Raw genomic sequence first — 21,160 nt, 5'->3', positions numbered from 1 at the left:
TGCTTCCCTCTCTTTTTTTTTCCTTCCCCTTTGCTCATCTATTGTGCTTCTTAAAATTCCACATGTGAGGGCAGTCATACAGTAGTTGTCTTTTTCTGATTTATTTCACTTAGTATAATACACTCTACCTCCATCCACATCTATTTCGTAGAGTCTCTTTTTATCGGATACTAGTTTAGCCACTCAATCTTTCTTAGGCTTTGCATGATATATTTGTATGTCTTTTATTTTTTTTAACGATGCGTATTTAGAATAGGTGTCTTGTTGACAGTGTATAGTTGGATCTTTTTTTTTTTTTTTTTTTTCAAGGTACAAGACCTTTATTGAAGAGATTTTAACAAGATTTTTAAAACTGTACAATGAAGATGTGATAATCTGATGTGTTTCAGAAAATGCTATTAATTACCATTTAAGGTTTCAGATGTCCTAAATTATAGACCAATTACTTTTCACATTGATTTTTATAATTTAATCTCTTGCTCTTCTCTGTGAGATTTTTTTTTTTTTTTTTATGAAATTTATTGACAAATTGGTTTCCATACAACACCCAGTGCTCATCCTAAAAGGTGCCCTCCTCAATACCCATCACCCACGGATCTTTTCTTTTTATGTGATCTGCCAACATCTGCCTTCCGATTTTGGGGTAGTACATTCACACACAGTGTAGTTATTAATACGGGTGTGTTTACATTCATCATCGTGCCTTTGGATCTTCTCTCTTTGCTCATCTGTTTGTCGTTTTCTGTAATATTTTGGGCAGATTAAATATTTTTTGGTGTTTTTGCTGTAATGCCTCTCATGACTTCTGGCTGCTGCTTTTTTAGTCCAGGCCCTGGGGTCTTTGCTACGTCTGCATAGTCAAGAGATCTGCCAAAGATGTGGGTAGGGTTTATAGTCCTAGTTAGGGACGGACCCTCTGTGGATCCCTTACCTTTGGTTTTTCTCCCCTAAATTGAGTTGTGACCTTTGACACTTCAAACTGTGTTTGGGTTAAGTAATAGCACTGAGTCAACAGAGAATCAAACTCACAAATCTTACCCTGTGCCATTAATGGTGAGCCAGGGATTTGGGAAAAACTTAGATTAATCTTACTTCTGTGGCTTTCTGGCTTCCAGGATTTCCACCCTAAATTTCCTGTTCCCCAGCCCTGAACAGTTTTGGCTTTTTCTTGCCAGATCTGGAAGGGGGGTTAGTTTGCGAAGCACTCTAATGCAAAAGAAATCTTTAAAAGTTGTGCACAATTCTCATGCCCGCTTGTAATCTCTCCCTCTCTCCCCTTCTTCATGTCCCACACCCATCCCCAAGCAACTACTGGTCTACTTTCTGTCACTCTACAGGACTTTTTTTTAATTAAAAAAAAATTTTAATGCTTAATTTTGAGACACAGAGAGACAGACACAGAGTGCAAGCAGGGGAGGGGCAAAGAGAGAGGGAGGCCCAGAATCTGAAGCAGGCTCTGAGCTGTCAGCACAGAGCCCGATGCGGGGCTTGAACTGACGAACCGTGAGATTGTGATCTGAGCCAAAGTCAGACCCTTAACCAACTGAGCCACCCAGGGGCCCCTAAAACTTTTTGTAAATCACATGGTGTTTTTTCTTTCCCTTGGCTGTCTTATTTTACTCAGTATAGGTTGAGATTCACCCGTGTTGCATCTATCCATAGTTCATTCCTTTTTATTGCTAAGTAGTATTCCAGTGTGAATATACTACGATTTGTTTATTCGTTCACCTGCTGACGGGTTTGTCCAGCTTTGGGCTATTACGAGTGAAGATGCTGAATATTCTTATATATGTGTGTGTATTGGCATACACCTTCATTTTTCTTAGGCAAGAGTAACGAATGGTTGGATCTTGTGGTTGGCATATATGTGTTACTTTTTATTCATTTTTTTTCCACTGGCGTGTATTTAAGTCTATAAATACATTTTTATTTTTATTTTCTTTTTTTTTAATTTTTTTACATTTTTTTTTTATTTTTTAAAAAAAAATTTTTTTTTTTCAACGTTTATTTATTTTTTGGGACGGAGAGAGACAGAGCATGAACGGGGGAGGGGCAGAGAGAGAGGGAGACACAGAATCGGAAACAGGCTCCAGGTTCTGAGCCATCGGCCCAGAGCCCGACGCGGGGCTCGAACTCACGGACCGCGAGATCGTGACCTGGCTGAAGTCGGACGCTTAACCGACTGCGCCACCCAGGCGCCCCTAATTTTTTTACATTTTATTTATTTTTGAGAAACAGAGTGAGACAAAGCGTGAGTGGGGGAGGAGCAGAGAGAGAAGGAGACACAGAATTTGAAGCAGGCTCCAGGCTCTGAGCAAGCGGTCAGCACAGAGCCTGATGCGGGGCTCAAACCCACAAACTGTGAGATCATGACCTGAGCCGAAGTCAGACGCTCAACCGACTGAGCCACCCAGGCGCCCCTATAAATACATTTTTAAAATAGGTTTTATTTTTCACCTAACTTTTAGGTTCACAGCAAAATTGAGCAGAAGATACAGAGAGTTCCTCTAGACTACACCCACGTGCAGGCACACACAGCCTTCCCCTGTCAACATTTGATAGTAGAGTGGTACTTTTGTTGCAGTCGATGAACCCACCGGGATACATCATCATCGCCCAGTGTCTATACTTCAGAGTTTGCTCTTGCCGTTGTACATTGTAGGAGTTTGTACAAATTTATAGTGGTATGTATCTACCATTACGGTATGATCCAGAACAGATTGCCTTAAAATTCTCCGTGCTCTACCTGTTAATTCCCCCTCCCCTCTAAACACTGTCAACTAGCGATGCTTTTGTCTCCATAGATTTGCCTTTCCCAGGATGTCAGGTGGAATCTTAGAGCTTTCAGCTGTTTCAGATTCACTTCTTTCACTTAGCAATGTGCATTTAAAGTTCCCTCAGGGCTTGATAGCTCTGTTCTTTTTAGCACTGGACGATAGTCCGTTGTCTGGATGTACCACAGTTTATTCATCCATTCAGCTTGATGGCTTCCAAGTTTTGACAATTATGAATAAAGCTGCCGCAAACATCTGTGTGATGATTTTTGTGCGGACATACGTTTTCCACTCATCTGGTAAGTGCCAAGGTGCACTATTTACTTTTGTGGTTTTATAAGAAACTGCCAGACTATCTTCCAAAGTGGCCATACCATTTTGCATTTTCAGCAGCAGTGAATTGAGGCTTCCAGTTAGATACTCACCGGCAGTGGTGTCGACCTTTGGGATTTGGGCCATCCTAATAGGTGTAGTGCTATCTCATTTTGATTTGCAGTTCACTAAGGACATGTGATGTTGAACACCTTTTCGGAGGCCTGTTTGCTATTAGTATATTTTCTTCGGTGATGTGTCTGTTCAGGGCTTTTGTCCATATTTTAAACACATTGTTTTCTTATTGTTGGCTTTGAAGAGTTCCTTTGCCACATACATTTTTTACAAACATTTTCTCCCTGACTCCCCTTATTCTCTTGACGCGGCTTGCACAGAGCAGAAACTTCATTTAGGAGTTTGCTAGTTTTGCATTTACGTTAAGGTCTATGCTTTGAGTTCATGTTTGCAAAAAGCTTAAACTCTCCATATGGATTTTTTTTTTTTCGCATGTGAATGTCCGGTTGTTCTAGCACCGACTGTCTTTGCTTCATTGTATTGCCTTTACCCCGTTGTCAAAGATCGGCTGATTATATTTGCTTGAGCCCTATTTCTCACGTCTTTATTCCACTCCATTGGTCCATTTCTTCTGTCGCCAATTCTACACCATCTTGAATACTGCAGCTCTATAGAATAGGTCTAGGTGTTGCCTAACGCGTCTTCCAACCTTGTAATTCTCCTTCAATACTGTGTTGGCTCTTCTGGGTCTTTTGCGTTTCCGTAGAAACTTTTAAATCCATTTGTCGATATCCACCAGATGTCTCGCCGGGATTTTGATCGGGACTGTGAAGGACTGACATCTTGACAGTCTTGGGGCTTTTTATCCCTGAACATAGACTCTTAGGGGGTGCTAATGTAAATGGTAATGCTATCGTAATTTCCAATTCCACTTGTCCATTGCTTGTGTATAAGGGAGCAATATACTTTTCTGTATCAATTTTGTGTTCTGCATCCTTGCTATGATTGTTTATTAGTTCCAGGAGGTTTTTTGATTGATTCTTTGGGGGTTTCTACATAGACAATCACATCATTCACCAACAACGTTTTATTTCTTCCTTTGCAATCTGTACCCATTTGTGTTAGCTGGGACTTACAGTACAGTGTTGAAAAGGAGTGCTAAGAGATTCCTGATTTTAGCGGGAAGGTTTTATGTGTCTCACAAAGATACTAGTTAGATGTCCTTTCTCCAGTTGAGGAATTTCTTCTATATTCCTGGTTTGCTTGAGAGTTTTTATTATGAACAAGTATTGGATTTTATCAAATGCTTTTTCTCTGTATCTTTTGATGGTCTTATGTGATTTTTCTGTAGTTTTTTCATGTAATGGATTAATTTTCCAGGGTTGAACCTTTCTTACATGCCTAGTATGCTTGACCACAGCGTCTAATTCTTTTTATGCATTGTTGCATTTGACTTGCTAATATTTTTGGAGGATCTTTGGCGTTGATGAAATATATCAGTCTGTAGTTTTCCTGTAATATCTTTGTCTGGTTTTGGTATTAAGGTAACGATGGCCTCATAGAATGAGCGAGGAAATATTCTCATTGCTTTTGTGCTCTGAAAGCTATTGTAAAGAAGTAATATAATGCCTTTCTTAAACGTTTGGTAGAATTCACAAGTGAACACATCTGGGCCTGGTGCTGCTTCAAAAGATTAATGATTCAGCTTCCTTAATAGATACAGGCCTAGGGCCCCTGGGTGGCTCAGTCGGTTAAGTGTCCGACTCTTGGTTTGGGCTCAGGTCATGATCTCACAGTTGGTGAGATTGAGCCCTGCATCAGGCTCTGTGCTGGCAGTGCGGAGCCTGGTTGGGATTCTCTCTCTGCCCCTCCCCTGTTCGTGCACGCTCTCGGACTCTCTTTCTCTCAAAAAAAGTAAACTTTAAAAAAATACAGATGTAGGCCTATTCAGATTGTTTCTTCTTGTATGAGTTTTAGCAGATTGTGTCTTTCAAAGAATTGTTCCATTTCATCTAGATTATTAAATTTGTGGGCCTGGAGTTATTCATGGTATCCATTTGTTATTCCTTTCGTGTCCATAGTATCTGTATTGATGTCTCCTTTTTCTTTCCATTTTATGGAGCTATAATTGACATACAGCACCGTAAAATTTTAAGGTATACATCATAATGACTTGACTTAATATTACAAAATGATTACCATAGTAAGTTTAGTTAAAATCCATTACCTGTTAGAGGTTTTTTAAAAATGGGTTTTTTTCCCTTGTGATGAAAACTTTTAGGGTTTATGCTTTTAGCAACCTTCAGATAGGTCACATAAGCAGTGTTAACAATATTCACCATTCCATCGCCAGTACTTATTTACCTTATCATTGGAACTTTGAGCCTTCTGGTCCCTTTCATCCAGTCCCTCCATCCCTGGTAAGCACAAATTCGATCTCTTCCTCTGAGTTGTTTTTACATCTACCTACAAGAGAGATCATACGGTATTTGTCTTTGCCTGACTTATTTCACTTAGCATAATGCCCTTGAGGTCCATCTGTGTTGTCATAATGGCAAGATTTCATTCTTTTTTATGGCTGAATAATACCCTCCCCCCCCCCCCCTTATACACGACCCGGTTTCTTTATGCATTCATCCATCGATGGACCCTTGTTTCCACGTATTCGCTATTGTAAATGCGGCTGCAGTGAACATGGTGCAGATCTCTCCGACAGGCTGATTTTGTTTTCTTCAGATATATGCCCAGAACTGGAATTGCGAGGTCCTGTGGTAGTTCTGTTTTAGATGTTTTGAGGACCCTCCTTACTGTTTTCTGTACTGGCTGCGCCAGTTTACAATCCCAACAACAGTGCACAAGGGTTCCCTTTCCTCCACATCCTCACTTCTTATCTCTCGTCTTTTTGATGCCAGGAATTCTAACGGGCATGAGGTCGTATCTGCTTGTGGTTTTGATTTGCATTTCACTAGCGATGAGCGATACTGGACATCTTTTCACGTATAGGTTTCTCCTGCTCTCTGAACGTAGAGGGTTCCTGTGAAGTCTTCTGTAAGCCAAAATGGCTTAAAGAAGCAATTACCAGGACGCCTGGGTGGCTCGGTTGGTTGGGCATCCGACTCTTGATTTTGACTCAGGTTATGATGTCACAGTTGTGAGATCAAGCCCCGCATCCGGCTCTGTACTGAGCGTGGAGCCTGCTTAAGATCCTTTTTCTCCCTCTCCCTTTGCCTCTCCCTTTGCCTCTCCCTCTGCTCACATGCTCTCTCTCTCTCTCAAAAAAAAAAAAAAAAAAACCAAAACAGTTACCAGTCATTTATATGGAACATTTTTGACTGTTTTGACTGTTCCCAGACCCAGAAATTCCTCTCTCTTAGGCTTTCTGCTATCTAGGACACATCTTGCCCGTGGATGCACAGATGAAGCACAGGTGCTCCCAGCCACGGTTAAGGCTATCGTGGCTTCAGCACTGAGATGCTGCCTTCAGTTCCGGAGCTTAGCCGTTGGCCCCTTGGGGCGCACGCTGCCTCTGTCACAGCTCACCGCAAAACGAAAGCTAAATGCTATTTTTACTTTTCACCTTTTCTCATAAAAGCGAAAACTCTCTTCGGATTTCTTGTGGTTTAGCAAATGCCAGGACTCACGTACGTTCTTTGTAAAAGTTAAGCGGTGTAACACGCGCTTTCAAAAAGCAGGTGGTGCCTTGGGGCCCCCGGGTTGCTCAGTCGATTGAGCGTCCGCCTTCGGCTGAGGTCACGATCTCCCAGTTCGTGAGTTCGAGCCCCGCGTCGGACTCTGTGCTGACAGCTCAGAGCCTGGAGCCTGCTTTGGATTCTGTGCCTCCCTCTGTCTCTGCCCCTTCCCTGCTCATGCTCTCTCTCTGTCTCTCAAAAATGAATAAAGTTAAAAAAAAAAAAAAAAGTGGTGCCTCTAACTGTTGGCTATTTGAGTACAGGTGTACCTCTCTCCAGGTGGGTTTTTATGCTCCTGGTATTTGTGTGGTTTTTACAAATTGAAGGTTTGTAGCAACCCTGCATCAAGTCTGTTAGCACTGTGTCTCTTTTTTATTATTTTTAAAAGCTTTTTAATGTTTATTTTGAGAGAGCGCATGAGAGCGTGCAAACGGGGGAGAGTCAGAGAGAGAGGGAGCAAGAGAATCCCAAGCACAGAGCCCGATGTGTGGCTTGATCGCAAGACCGTGAGCTCAGGACCTGAGCCGAAACCAAGAGTCCCGATGCTTAACTGACTGAGCCACCGGGCACCCCAGCGCTATTTTTCCAACAGCCTTTACTCACTTCATTTCTCTGTGTCATGTTTTGGTAATTCTCTCAACATTTCAAACTTTGTCATGATTATGCCTTATTCCTTATCTTTGGAGGGAAGTGTTTCATCTGATTTTAGAATGTTAAGTCAACCTGTCATTCTTGAAACAATCACTAGCTCATGATTTTGTGCCCTTCTTATACATTGTTGGGTTTATTTGGCCTAATTTTGTAACTGCGATCCTGAAAGATACCGGTCTGTAGTTGTCTTTTCTTGTAATGTCTGTGTCTGATTTTGGTGTCAGGGTGATGTTGGCCGGATAAAGTACATTAGGAAGTAGTCAGTCTTAAACACTTTGCTGGAAGAGTTTGTATGTCATTAGTATTATTTCTTCCTTAAAGGTTTGGTAAACTTTCTACATGAAGCCACGTGGGCTCTGAGTTTTCTTTGTGGAAAGGTTTTAAAATAAGAATTTATTTTATTTCTTTGATACAGGGCTATTCAGATATCTTCTTAGATCAGCCTTGTTTTCTCTTTCAAGAAATTTGTCCTATTTCACTTTAATTTTTTAATTTATTGGCATAAAGTTTATAATATTCTCTTTCAAAAAAATTAATGTTTATTTTTGAGAGAGAGAGAGAGGGAGACACAGCATCTGAAGCAGACTCCAGGCTCCGAGCTGTCAGCACAGAGCCCGACACGGGGCTCGAACTCACGAACCATGAGATCGGGACCTGAGCCAAAGTCAAGACGCTTAACTGACTGAGCCACCCAGGCGCCCCTCTTGCCTTTTAATTGTATGTAGAATCTGTGTACCAATCTGATAGTCTGCTTTCATTTAATTTTGGTGTGTACCGAGAAGCGAACTTGCTGGATGATCTTGGGTATTGGTAGGTTTTTGGAATAATCACCAAACTGTTTCTGTGGTGGCTGCATTGTTTTACGTTCCCACCAACAGCACACGGGATTCCAGTTTCTCCTCATCCTGACCAGTACTTTGTTTTCTGGCTTCTTTTGTTTCCATATAGTTGCCATACAGTGTTACTTTAGTTTAGGGTGTGCACCATAGTGGTTCAATTTCTCTGTACCTTATGCCGGGCTCACCACAAGTGTAACCTCCGTCTGTCAACCCACAACACCATTATGATATTGTTGGCTGTGTTCCCTATGCTGTGCCTTTTATTCCCATGACTTACTCATTCCATAACTGGAAGCCTAGATCTCCCACTCCCCTTCACCCATTTTGCACAACCCCCTACCCCCTCCTCTCTGGCAACCATCAGTTTGTTCTCTATGTTTAAGGGCTGATTCTACTTTTTATTTTTTAGATTCCACATATGATGGAAATCATATGGTGTTTGTCTTTCTCAGTTTGACTTATTTCAGCCTAATACCCTCTCCGTCCATCCATGTTGTTGCAGATGGCACAATCTCATCCTTCTTTATGCCTGCATAATATTCCACTGTGTATATACCCATTTTCCTTATCTAGTTATCTATCGATGGACACTTAGGTTGCTTCCATATCATGGCTATTATAAATAAGGCTGCAGTAAACCTGGGGGGGGGGGCATATACCTTTTCAAATTAGTGTTTTCATGTTCTTTAGGTAAACACCCCATAGTGGAATTATTGGGTGATATTTCTGTTTTTAATTTTTTGAGGAACCTCCATACTGTTTTCCATAGTGGCTGCACCAGTTTACATTCATTCTGGGTTTATTTGTTAGGTTTGTTCTTCTGATAGTGCCCATCCTGGTGGGTGTGAGGTGGTATCCTGTTGTGGTTTTCATTTGCATTTCCCTAACAGTCAGTGATGAGCATCTTTTTATGAGCCTATTGGCCATGTGTTTATCATCTCTGCAGAAATATGTGTTCACGTATTTTGCCAATTTTGGGGGGTTTGTGTTGTTTTATAGGAGATACTTATACACTCTTTATATTAATCCCTTATCAGAAACATGATTTGGAAATATTTTCTCCCATTCCTGGGTTGCCTTTTCACTCCAGTATTTGCGTCCTTTGATTTGTGGAAGTTTTTTATTTTGATACAGTCTCGTGTGTCTCTTTTTACTTTTCTTGCTCATGCTTTGAGCAAGTAATCACATGATCCCATAACAGGAAGCTTTTCCCCTTTTTTCTTCTAAGAGTTTTACAGTTTTAGCTGTTTAGGGCTTCGGTGCATTTTGAATTGGTTTTTGAAAGATGTAAGGTAAGAGCCCAACTTGATTCTTTTGCAACGACATGGGGATTTCCTAGCACCACCTGTTGGAAAGATGTCCTTTCCCTGTTGAGTGGTCTTGGAACCCTTGCCGAAATCCTTTTGACCATATATATGAGTGTTGATTTCTGGGTTTCCTATTTTATTCTGTTGGTCTCTATATTTGTCTTTGTAATTGATTTTTATTTCATATCATTCGTTGTTAGTGCATAGAAATAAAATCTCACAAAAATTAGTTGTGTCTGCAACTTGGCTGAATTTGCTTATTGCTTCTTAAGCATTTTCTTTGTGGAATCTTAAGGGTTTTCCACAAATAAAATCATAATATGTGTCAACGTTTTTACTTCTTTCCAATTTGGGTGTCTTTTTTTCTTGCCTCATTTCTCTGACTCAGACATTCAGTACTGTGTTTAATAGACATGGCAAAAGCAGGCATCCTTACCTTGTTCCTGCTGATGGAGGGAAAGTTTTCAGTCTTCCACCATTGAATATGATGTTTGCCGTGAGCTTTTCACATATGGCCTTTATTTTGTTGAGATATTTTCCTTTTATTCCTGGTTTGATAAGTGTTTTTATCATGCAAGTTTATTCAGTTTTGTCCGTTGCTCTTACTGAATTGAGATGATCATGTATTCTTTTCTTCATTGTGTTGTGGTATATTACATTGGTTGATTTTCTATGTTGAACCATCTTTGCGTTGTAAGAATAATTCTCCCTTGGTCATGGTGTATAAGCCTTTTATTTTGCTATTGAATTCTGTTTTGTTGAGGATGTTTGCATCAGTGTTCATCAGGGATATTGGCACTTAGGTTTTCTTTTCCTTTAGTATCTCTGTCTGGCTTTGGAATCAGGGTAATGCTTGCCTTCTAGAATGAATTTGGGGCTGTTCCCTACATGTTAATTCTTCTTTAAATATTTGGTTGAATTTTCCAATGGAGCCATCTGGTTCTAAGCTTTCCTGTGTTCATTCTTCTTTGTAATTACGTTTGTAGTTTAGATTTCTGTTCATGATTCTGTCTTGGTAGTTTGGGGGTTTCTGGGCATTTGTCCATTTCATCTAGGTTATTTTTTTACATATAATCTTTCATAGTATTCTTTTAAAGTCCTTTATATTTCTATAAAATCATTTGTAATACCCCCTCTTTCTCTTGATTTTGGTAAATGTATTAGCAAAGGTATGTGGTCATGGTCCTGGACTTTTCCTTGTTGAAAAGTTTATTGTTACTGATTTGATCTCCTTACTGGTTACAGGTCCATCAGATGTTGTGTTTTTCTCATTTAGTAATGGTAGGCGTTTTCCTAGGAATTTACCCATTTCATTTAGCTTATCCAATTTGCTTGCCTACAAATATTCATAGCTTTTTCTTAGAGTCCTTTTATTTCTATAGGGCCAGTAAGATTGTCCCACTTTCGTTTCTGATTCTAGCTGAGTCTTCTACTTAGTTAATGAAGCTAAACCTTTGTCCATTTTGATCTTTTTTGAAGACCAACTCTCTAATTTTTCTGTCTTTATTGTTTCCTTCTTTCTGTTAGCTGTGAGTTTAGTTTGATCTTTTTCCAATTCTTTAAGTTGTAAAGACAAGATTTCTTTTTTAATGTATGCATTTGTAGCTAGGATTTTCCCTTCTAGCACTGCTTTACCCACAGATCTCATCAGTTTTGATATGCTGTGTTTTTGTTTTCATTTGTCTCTAGGTATTTTCTTATTTCCCTTTTGATTTCTTCTTCGATCTATTTTATGTTAATTTCTACTTAGTTGTGGGTTTTCCTGTTTTCCGCTATTGTCTGGTTTTCTTGCATTGTGACTGGAAAAGATAGTTTGTATGACTTAACGTAGGCCCCGCTGATGTATAATTATAATGTTCTAGTCTTCTGTCTCCTTATTGGTGATCTTTTCCGTTGTTTTGTCCATTATTAAAAGTGTGTATTGAAGCCTCCTAATGTTATTGCAGAGCTATTTCTTTTGATTCTCAGTGTTTGCCTCCTATTTAAGAGCTCTGATGTTTGGTGCATGTGGGTTTGTAATTGTTAGGTCTTCTTAGTGTGTTAATACTTTTATCATTTTACAGTGACTTGTAGTCATTTTTTACTTAAAGTCTTTTTTTTTTCCTGTTATTAGTATAGCCATCCCTGCTCTCTTTTGGTTACTTTTGGCCTGGAATATCTTGTTTCATCCTTTGACTTTTTACCTGTGCACCTCCTTAGATTTCAGGCGAGTCTGTTACAGGCAGCATATAGTTGGGTCATGTGTTCTGAAGCCATTCTGTCAAGCTGTCTTTCGATAGGGGATATTTTTTTTTTAAACGTTTTTTTATTTATTTCTGAGACAGGGAGAGACACAGCATGAACAGGGGAGGGTCAGAGAGAGGGAGACACAGAATCCGAAACAGGCTCCAGGCTCTGAGCCGTCAGCACAGAGCCCGACGCAGGGCTCAAACTCACGGACCGCGAGACCATGACCCGAGCCGAAGTTCGGCCGCCCAACTGACTGAGCCACCCAGGCGCCCCTCGATAGGGGATTTTAATCTTCATGTCTTACAGCTTTGTTTGTTGTTCACTTCCTTCCCTACTCTTTTTGTGTTATTTGTAGTTGATGCATTTTGATTCTTTTTTTGGGTGTACGTTCTTTAGGACGTTTATGTAAACACCATGGTAACCACAAAAAAAAAAAAAAATACCTAGGGGCTCCTGGGTGGCTCAGGTCATGATCTCACAGTCCGTGGGTCCGAGCCCCACGTTGGGCTCTGTGCTGACAGCTCAGAGCCTGCTTCAGATTCTGTGTCTCCCTCTCTCTGACCCTCCCCCGTTCATGCTCTGTCTCTGTCTCAAAAATAAACATTAAAAAAATTTTTTTAAATACCTAAAGTTATTAAACAATCTTTTTTAAACTGCTAAGAGCTTAACTTCAACCACGTACAAAAACACTTTTTACAACTTTTCCCTTCCCTTAATATTATTGCTATCAAAAAGTGTATTGTGTACCCATAGGATTTTAAAGACAGTAACAGAATTAAAAGTGAAGTTAGGAACCGAAATTATACAGGTTTTGTCTTTTAAATGTTTGAGAGAAAGATTGCCAGTGGAGGAAGGGCAGAGGGAAAGGAGAGAGAGCCCCATGACTCTGAGATCATGACCTGAGCTGAAGTCGAGTCGGATGCTTAACCCACTGAGCCACCCAGGCACCCCTAAAATTGTACAGGTTTTTAAATGTCTCCATATATTACCTTTAGCAGAGAACTTCATTTCTTTATAACTTGCAAATATTGTCCAGTACCCTCCCAAACACTCTTGTAGTGTTTCTTGTAGGTCAAGTCTAATGGAAATGAACTCCCACAGATTTTGTTCGTCTTGGAACGTCTGTTTCTCCCACATTTTTGAAAGACAATTTTACTGGAAATATGTTCAGTTGTCTGATTTTTTTTCCCTTCATTGATTTACGTATATCATCCTACTGTCTTCTGACCCTGCTAGGTTTTTGTTGAGAAATGCGCTCGTGATCTTATGGAGGATCCGTTCTATGTGACCGACTGCCCTCTGCTTGCTCCTTTCTAGATATTTGACTTTGCACAGTTTGGTTTTAGTGTATTTTAAAAAATTTTTTTTTTTCAGCCTTTATTTATTTTTGGGACAGAGAGTGACAGAGCGTGAACAGGGGAGGGGCAGAGAGAGAGGGAGACACAGAATCGGAAACTGGCTCCAGGCTCTGAGCCATCAGCCCAGAGCCTGACCCGGGGCTCGAACTCACGGACTGCAAGATCGTGACCTGGCTGAAGTCGGACGCTTAACCGACTGCGCCACCCAGGCGCCCCGGTTTTAGTGTATTTTAATGTGGGTCTTTTGGAGTTTATCCTGTGGAAGTTTTGGAGTTTCTGGACACTGTTACTTCAAATTAGTTCTCTACCCCCTTTTGTATCCTCTGGGACTCATACAGTTCATCCCCTTGTCAGCTTGAAGTCCCTTCAGCCCTGTTCATTTTTTCCTTATGCTTTTTCAACTTGATGATTTCCTGTGACCTGGCTTCCAAGTTCATGGATTCTTCTGCCTGTTCAAGGCTGCTGTTGAGCTCTCAGTGAAGTTTTCAGTTTTGTTACTGCATTGTTCAGGTTCAGAATTGTGTTCAGGTGTCATTTTCCTGATTTTATGTCGTTATCTTGTCATGTCAGTATTTCTTAGTTTTTTTGAGCATATTTAAAGTTTTTAAAGTCTTTGTCAAGTCAATTAGAGTCCTGTTTCTGCAGGTTTGGTTTTTCAGAGATACTTACTCTCCTTTGCATGAGTTGAGTTTCTTTGTTTGCCTTGTGATCTTCTGTTGAAAATGAAGCCTGTGGGGTCGGGGGACAGCCACCTCTCTGTGGACTGGCTGTGTGCAGAGGAAGACCTTCATTAGCTTGACATTTTTCTGGGGTGCATCTTCCCTGGACCCTGGCCTGTTCCATCATTCCTTCCCATCCCTCACCACCCCCGCATGTGTGGCTGCTTTTGGACATGTTGATTTTTCCCACCTCTGCTTTTTTTCAGGACCTCAGGTTTTGATTATATTCCTCTGCCTGGTCATTTCTTCCCCCCAGGTGCCCACAGGTCTGCAAACTCCATCACAGAACCGTGCCCCTCTTCCCACCAGTGCTCAGGCAGCAGCAGCCCCCAAATCAGTCAGAACATTGCCAGCACGTTCTGCTCTTGGCTTCCTGAGAGAGGAACCAGGAACCGGGCGGCCTCCTCCCAACCTCCCCACACACTCACCAGGAGGGGGTGGGGCGAGCAAAACCTCTGGGAAGTTTTGCAGTTTCCAGCACAGCTTTTATTTGGCTAAATGTTATCTTGGTTGCTGCTGCTTCTTAACTGGTTTTCCAAGTTCTCACAAAGTTATTTTTGTCTGTGGTGTTTTACTTGTCGTTCCTGGATGGAGCAGGGCTGGACCTTCCCACTCTGCCCTCCTGCTTGTCACTTGCTCCTTTGGCCCTCTGAGTATATTTTGGACAGTTCTAAAGGCTCTGGCATTGGCGTTACCCATCGTGGACGGTTCATTTCTGCCATTTTATTTTATTCCCTCCAATCTAGGCCATATTTTTCCTGGGGGTTTTGTATGCTTTTATTTTTTTGTCGTTGTTGCAAATTGGGCATTAGAAAAAAACATCTTTTGAGACCAGCTCTTGTCCAGGGAAGATCTTCACTAATGTGCAGGGTGCGTTCTGAACCCTGGGGTCTCCCCAGGCATTTTCTGAGCATGTGTCTTGCCTGAACCTATGTGTGTGGTTTTCAATTCCTTCATACACAAAGACCCCCAGAGACCGTCTCCCTAGCTTTTTGAGGACAGAGCTGTTCTCTTGTAGTCCTTCACACAGAATCTCTGTTCCCAGCCTTCTGCAGGTCTCTAGTCCCCCAGCAGAGCCCAGATGGGTTAGACTATCACAAAGTCTGCTCTGTCCAGTTTGAAGTAGGGAATTGGGCTCCTGGATCCTTCAGACAGCACCTTACCATAAGCAAAACTGCCAGTATGTTTACAAGTAGCTGCGTACGGAGAACGCCCAAATGATCCCCAAGGAAAGACGCATGCTTAGAGAAGGGGCTCCTGGGTGGCTCGGTCGGCTGAGCATCTGACGCTTGTGGGTTCAAGCCCCACGTCAGGCTCTGTGCTGACAGCTCAGAGCCTGGAGCCTGCTTCAGAGTCTGTGTTTCCCTCTGCACCCCCCACCTGTGCACGCATGCTTGCTCGCTCGCTCGCTCTCTCAAAAATAAATAAAAGACCTGAGAAGACCTTAAGCCCTTACTCTGGGCTGATCGCAAATTTCCTTCCCTTTTAAATGTGTGGGTTTTTTTCCACTGGATATTCTATTGTTTGCTGTAGACCTTTGTTTTTCAGATATTTTAGCTAGTCTCTGTTTTTTTTTTTTTAAATAAAAATGTTTCCTTTGCAGAACAAGGGCTTGGAGCTTCTTAATTCACCACCTTGCTGATGTCAGTCTCTCTGTCCCTGATTCTTTATTCTCTTTATCCCTTCAGGAGGCAGGAATCAACACGAGAAGGAGACTCTTCACGAAGCAGGAGTAAGGTGCCTTTCATTGGGAGAGTTTTCATGTTGGCAAATCAAGAGACATATCGTGAGCAAATTCACCAAAGATCAAGACTCCAAGATAAATATTCAAGGAAAGAGTTCTGAGTTCCCCGAACAGTGTGATTCCCCCTGTCAAGTGGGAGCAGGAATATGTATTCAGGCTTCCGTGGAAGACAGCTGTATAATGAACCTTATAGAGGATCATTCCAGTATTCTTGAAAATCAAGAATTGCTGGCTGGGAGAGTTCAGAATTCTTGGAGTAAAATATATCTCGGCGAAACACAGAATCACCAGAGAAGTTGTAAGCAGACTCAGATGAAAAACCAATTATGTATATTTGCGCCATACGTTAACATCTTTAGTTGTATCTCACACCACCATGATGGCGATAAACCTCACAACGAAGACTGCGGTAAAGACATCTTAAAGGTGTCCCCTCTGGTCCAGCAGACCTACCACTGTCGTCAGTGTGAGAAAGCATTCAGCGATGGCCCCAGTCTTGAACTTCATCAGCAGGTACACTCGAGAAAGAAGTCCTCGGAGCACGGCGCACACGGGAAGGCCGCCCGCTATAGCTCAGCTGTGCCCGTTCCACAAAGTGTTTACACAGGAAAAAAACGCTATTGGTGTCACGAGTGTGGGAAGGGTTTCAGCCAGAGCTCAAACCTGCAGACTCATCAGAGAGTGCACACAGGGGAGAAGCCCTATTCGTGCCTTGAGTGTGGGAAGAGCTTTAACCAGACCTCCCATCTTTACGCCCATTTGCCTATTCACACAGGAGAGAAGCCCTACAGATGTGAAAGTTGTGGGAAGGGCTTCAGTCGTAGCACAGATCTTAACATTCACTGCAGAGTCCACACCGGAGAGAAACCTTACAAATGTGAGGTGTGCGGGAAGGGCTTCACCCAGAGATCACATCTGCAGGCCCACGAGAGAATCCACACCGGAGAGAAACCCTATAAGTGTGGAGACTGTGGTAAACGCTTTAGTTGCAGCTCAAATCTCCATACCCACCAGAGGGTCCACACGGAAGAGAAACCGTATAAGTGTGATGAGTGTGGAAAGTGCTTCAGCTTGAGCTTTAACCTTCACAGCCATCAACGGGTCCACACGGGAGAGAAACCATATAAATGCGAAGAGTGTGGGAAGGGTTTTAGTTCAGCCTCGAGTTTCCAGAGCCATCAAAGGGTTCACACGGGGGAGAAACCGTTTCGCTGCAACGTGTGTGGTAAAGGCTTCAGTCAGAGTTCCTATTTTCAAGCCCATCAGAGAGTCCACACTGGAGAGAAACCATACAAATGTGAGGAGTGTGGGAAGCGCTTCAATTGGAGCTTGAATCTTCACAATCATCAGAGGGTCCACACGGGAGAGAAACCTTATAAATGTGAAGAGTGTGGAAAGGGCTTCAGTCAGGCCTCCAATCTTCAAGCTCATCAGAGTGTCCACACTGGGGAGAAACCATTCAAGTGTGATGCGTGCCAGAAGCGATTCAGTCAGGCCTCCCATCTCCAAGCCCATCAGAGAGTCCACACGGGAGAGAAGCCATATAAATGCGATACGTGTGGCAAGGCCTTCAGCCAGAGGTCAAATCTTCAAGTCCATCAGATCATTCACACTGGAGAGAAACCGTTTAAATGTGAGGAGTGTGGGAAAGAATTTAGTTGGAGTGCTGGGCTCAGTGCTCATCAGAGGGTGCACACAGGAGAGAAACCTTACACATGTCAGCAGTGTGGCAAAGGCTTCAGTCAGGCCTCCCATTTTCACACACATCAGAGGGTCCACACTGGAGAAAGGCCATACATATGTGATGTCTGTTGTAAAGGCTTCAGCCAGAGATCACATCTTGTGTACCATCAGAGAGTCCACACTGGAGGAAATCTGTAGAAATGTGAGGTGTGGGGGGTGGCCTTCGGTCAGAGTTCACATCTTCATCTCCATTGGAAAATCGACGCTAGTAATTGTCGAAAGGTTCCTTCAGAACTCAGAAGCCTCAAGGAATCTTCACACGCAAGCAGCTCTGTGAAGTGCTCTCTTTTAAGGACAGCTGGGTGCTGAATTCTTTGCGAATCGGATTTCGCAGACGAGAGAAAACCTTTTCCATAAATACGGCCAGTGTTTGTGCCAGCATTCTGAATGTCCCAATTTTTCGAGACGCAACATAAAAGAACTTCAAAATTCACCCCAGTCTACCCAGGAAAAAGGCCTTATAAATGAAGATTGGGGGCAGGACTTTAACAAAAGTATAGTGATGGACAAGTAAAACGAATGTCAGTGGCAGTGTAACCTCCATGTAGGGAGGGATGTTTTTCACTACTTTATCTCTACTGTGTAGAAAAGTGCGCTTGGCTCATAAGAGATGCCCAGCAATTACCGGACAAAGTGGAGAAAATCTATCATTAGGACAGATACAGTAAAACCTTGGTTTTATGTGTGCCATACGTGAGCATAATTCATTCCAGAAACATGCTTAATCCAAAGCAGTTGAATACCTAAGCCAATTTCGTCATAAGAAATAACTCGGATGATTTGTTTCACAACCCAAAAATATTCGGATGAAAAGGATTACAATACTGTAATATAATACAAAATCATAAAATATAAGGAAAAATAAATTAACCTGCACTTACCTTTGAAAACCTTAGTGGCTGGTGTGAGGGAGACAAGAGAAAGGAGGGTTCCTGTGTAGGATGACGGTCACTGTCACTAACGGAATCACTGCCATCTATTGGTTCAATGGACTCTTCTTCTGCACAGGGCCCTTGTGTGTGGTCGCAGGGATGTTGGCTACAGCACAGTATCAATAAACTCTTGTCATATACTGTATTTAATGTAACTGGCAAGAAGGCAGCAGAGGAAAGGGTCTCAATCTGTAGGCAGCGTGACCTAGAATGAAGCAAAGCCTTCTTAAGCTTACCCTTGTATGGAAAAGCCAAGGACTGTCCATAGGTGCTTTGAAGTGATAAAAATACACTGGTGCCTGTTGTGGGTACGTTCCAACGTTCTGAAAAATCACTGATTTCCGCCGAACACCACAGCCTGAGACTGAGCATCTGAGCATGGGAATCCTTCGGTGAGAGAGAGAGAACCATTGGCTCACTTGTGATCACGTGACATTGGGCATCACATACGACTCGTATTGCAAGACATCCCTCGTCTATCAAGTTAAAACACATTAGAAATGTTTGCCTGTCTTGTGGAACATTCGCAGAACAAGATACTCGCAGTCCAAGGTTTTACTGTATTTGAAAATTCTACTCCCCTACCCTGAATTCATAATAACATACTTCAAAGGAATCCTGCAAGTAGCCTTAATGAGATTAATTTCAGGAGATAATCAAGTACGGAAAATTACATAATACTGCCATCCATAATAATGCAAATTGGGATGGCACTGGTGAATGGCCCCCATCCCCAATCTGGCCCTGGTTCTTTGTAGTGTGTCAGCCCTGTTGTACAGTGTAATATTTAATGTTATTAATTTGTATTTTATAGACTGAAAAGTACTGTTTTTAAGCAATCTAATAACATGATACAATTTATATGCTTGGGAATTTTGGACCCTAATCCATTAAGGTAGATTTCACTGTTAACTCTTTAAAAGTGTTGAGTAGTTACTAATGACAAAAAGTTTTTTAGTAAACTTGAATTGTTAATAATTGGTTTCTTCTCCTTTTTCCATTTAGGCTTAGGTCAGCTTGCCTTCTCTGTGCATAAGTCCCCCATCCAGACCTCTGTAGGCAGGGGCTTTAGCAGATTTCAAGTACATTAATTTTGTCACACCCCGCCCCCCACCAAAGGGAGTGTGGAGCAAGAAACCTGTTGAATTTTATTGAAATTTCATTAAATGTAACAACTTAGATGGATTACCATTTGCACAGCATTCAGCATTCAGTGCCTCTTGTTAGGAGCGAACACCATTAGCTGGTCAATATATATCATAATACCCTTTGACCTGGCAATCATAGCACTAGAGGCTTTGCTTAAAAGATTATAGGAAAAGTGGGAGTGGACACAGGATGCTTATACTTAATTTTATAAAAAAAAATTCTTAGCAAAATATTGGAGTAAATATGTTCTAATGATATACAACTGCAAAAAAAAAAGATAACGACCTTGATCTATAATGGCAGGTAGAGACCCATCTTTCATGAGAAAACTAGGTTAGCGCCCTCCCAGTATGTGTGGACCAACAAATATGTGTACCTACAGATGTGCTTATGGATGGCTTTATCTCACCATATGTCACGGGAACCTGTTTACAGAGACGCATGAAAGGATGTTCATTGTTTCATTATTGGTTATAGCACAGTTTGCATTCATCAGGTGAGTTGACAAAACAGTTTATGGTTTATCTATTCAGTGCAATACTATGCAAAATCACATGAAAAAATAAACTTACGGTTACTAACACTGGTAAATACCCAGGATATGCAAATAAGAGTGGCCAGAGTTTTGTAGGAGATAGATGCATGTCAATCTATTATGTCCCCTTTAAAAGTAATCAGATCATATTCATACCTCTAGATATACTGTGCTATGTATGTAGAATATTCTCATGTATACGTATGATACAATTACCTTTAAAAGGGGGGTATTAGAGTAGAATTTTAACTTGTTTTGAGAGCATTTTAAAGCCTTTATGTTCAGCGTATTCTAAACATTCAGAAAAGATGCAAGAACAGAATTCCCATATATCCTTAGGTTATCCACTGTGATTACAGACCAAGCAGATCATTCAACTGTCTAATACCTGAGTTGAGAGGACCCACACAGCTTTGGTTCCTCGGGCATGTCTTTCCATCTCTGTGGTCGCAGAGCCACTTCATACTGACGGGACACTACGTGGAGGCTCAGAGTATCCTAACAAAAATCAGCAGAAGTGCTATGGCCTCGTCTAATCTACCCTCAGAAGTTACAGTGTTAATTCGAGGAGGCAGTTACAAAAACCCATCCAGGATCAAAAAGGGAGCACGGACTCCACCTTTTGATAAGAGGAGCGTCAAGGAATTTGCAAACGTGTCTTAAGATCACCATACTTGGTTATAATGTTTTCTAATCTACAGCTTATTCAAATTCCACAGTTGTCCCATAATATGTTTATAACAATTTTTTTTTTCTCTATTCCAGGATCTAATCTTAAAACAGGTCGTTAAGTTGTCCTGTTCCGTTAATCTTTAAATCTGGATCAGCTCCACGATATTTCTCTTTCATGAAATCAGTATCTCTGAAAAGTATGGGCTAGTTATTTTGTAGACTATCCCTAAATTTTGGTGTGATTTCTCATGATTAGATTCAAATCAGTGCGGCAAGCATGTTCCATGAATGACACATACTTCTCAGTGCATTAAACCAGGAAACATATTTATCAGTGATCCTAGTTTTGATTTGAATAAACTGACAACTTCAAGGTTTCTCCACTATAAAATTGCTGTTTTGCCTTTGATATTAATAACTAATTTGTGGGGAGATTTTTGTGTAACAACTACCTTATTACAATCTTTCACCTGCTAGTTTTATTGTTGATAT

The 21,160-nt window shown here is 41.5% G+C and overlaps 1 protein-coding gene across 1 annotated transcript in view; it reads left to right on the top strand.

Moving 5' to 3' along the window:
* ZNF235 (zinc finger protein 235) overlaps positions 1-19,290 on the top strand; it is a 35,445-nt gene extending 16,155 nt beyond the window's left edge. The window contains exon 5 of the mRNA XM_047836589.1: positions 15,582-19,290. Within this exon, the coding sequence (XP_047692545.1) occupies positions 15,582-17,518 (1,937 nt within the window). The 3' untranslated portion in view covers positions 17,519-19,290. The remainder of the gene's footprint in view (positions 1-15,581) is intronic.
* The last annotated feature ends 1,870 nt before the right edge of the window (positions 19,291-21,160 follow it).

Source organism: Prionailurus viverrinus, chromosome E2 (genome assembly GCF_022837055.1).
Source record: "Prionailurus viverrinus isolate Anna chromosome E2, UM_Priviv_1.0, whole genome shotgun sequence".
NCBI classification, from domain to species: Eukaryota; Metazoa; Chordata; class Mammalia; order Carnivora; family Felidae; genus Prionailurus; species Prionailurus viverrinus.
The sequence above is the reverse complement of the archived record's forward strand: the minus strand, read 5'-3'. Positions and strand labels throughout refer to the sequence as shown.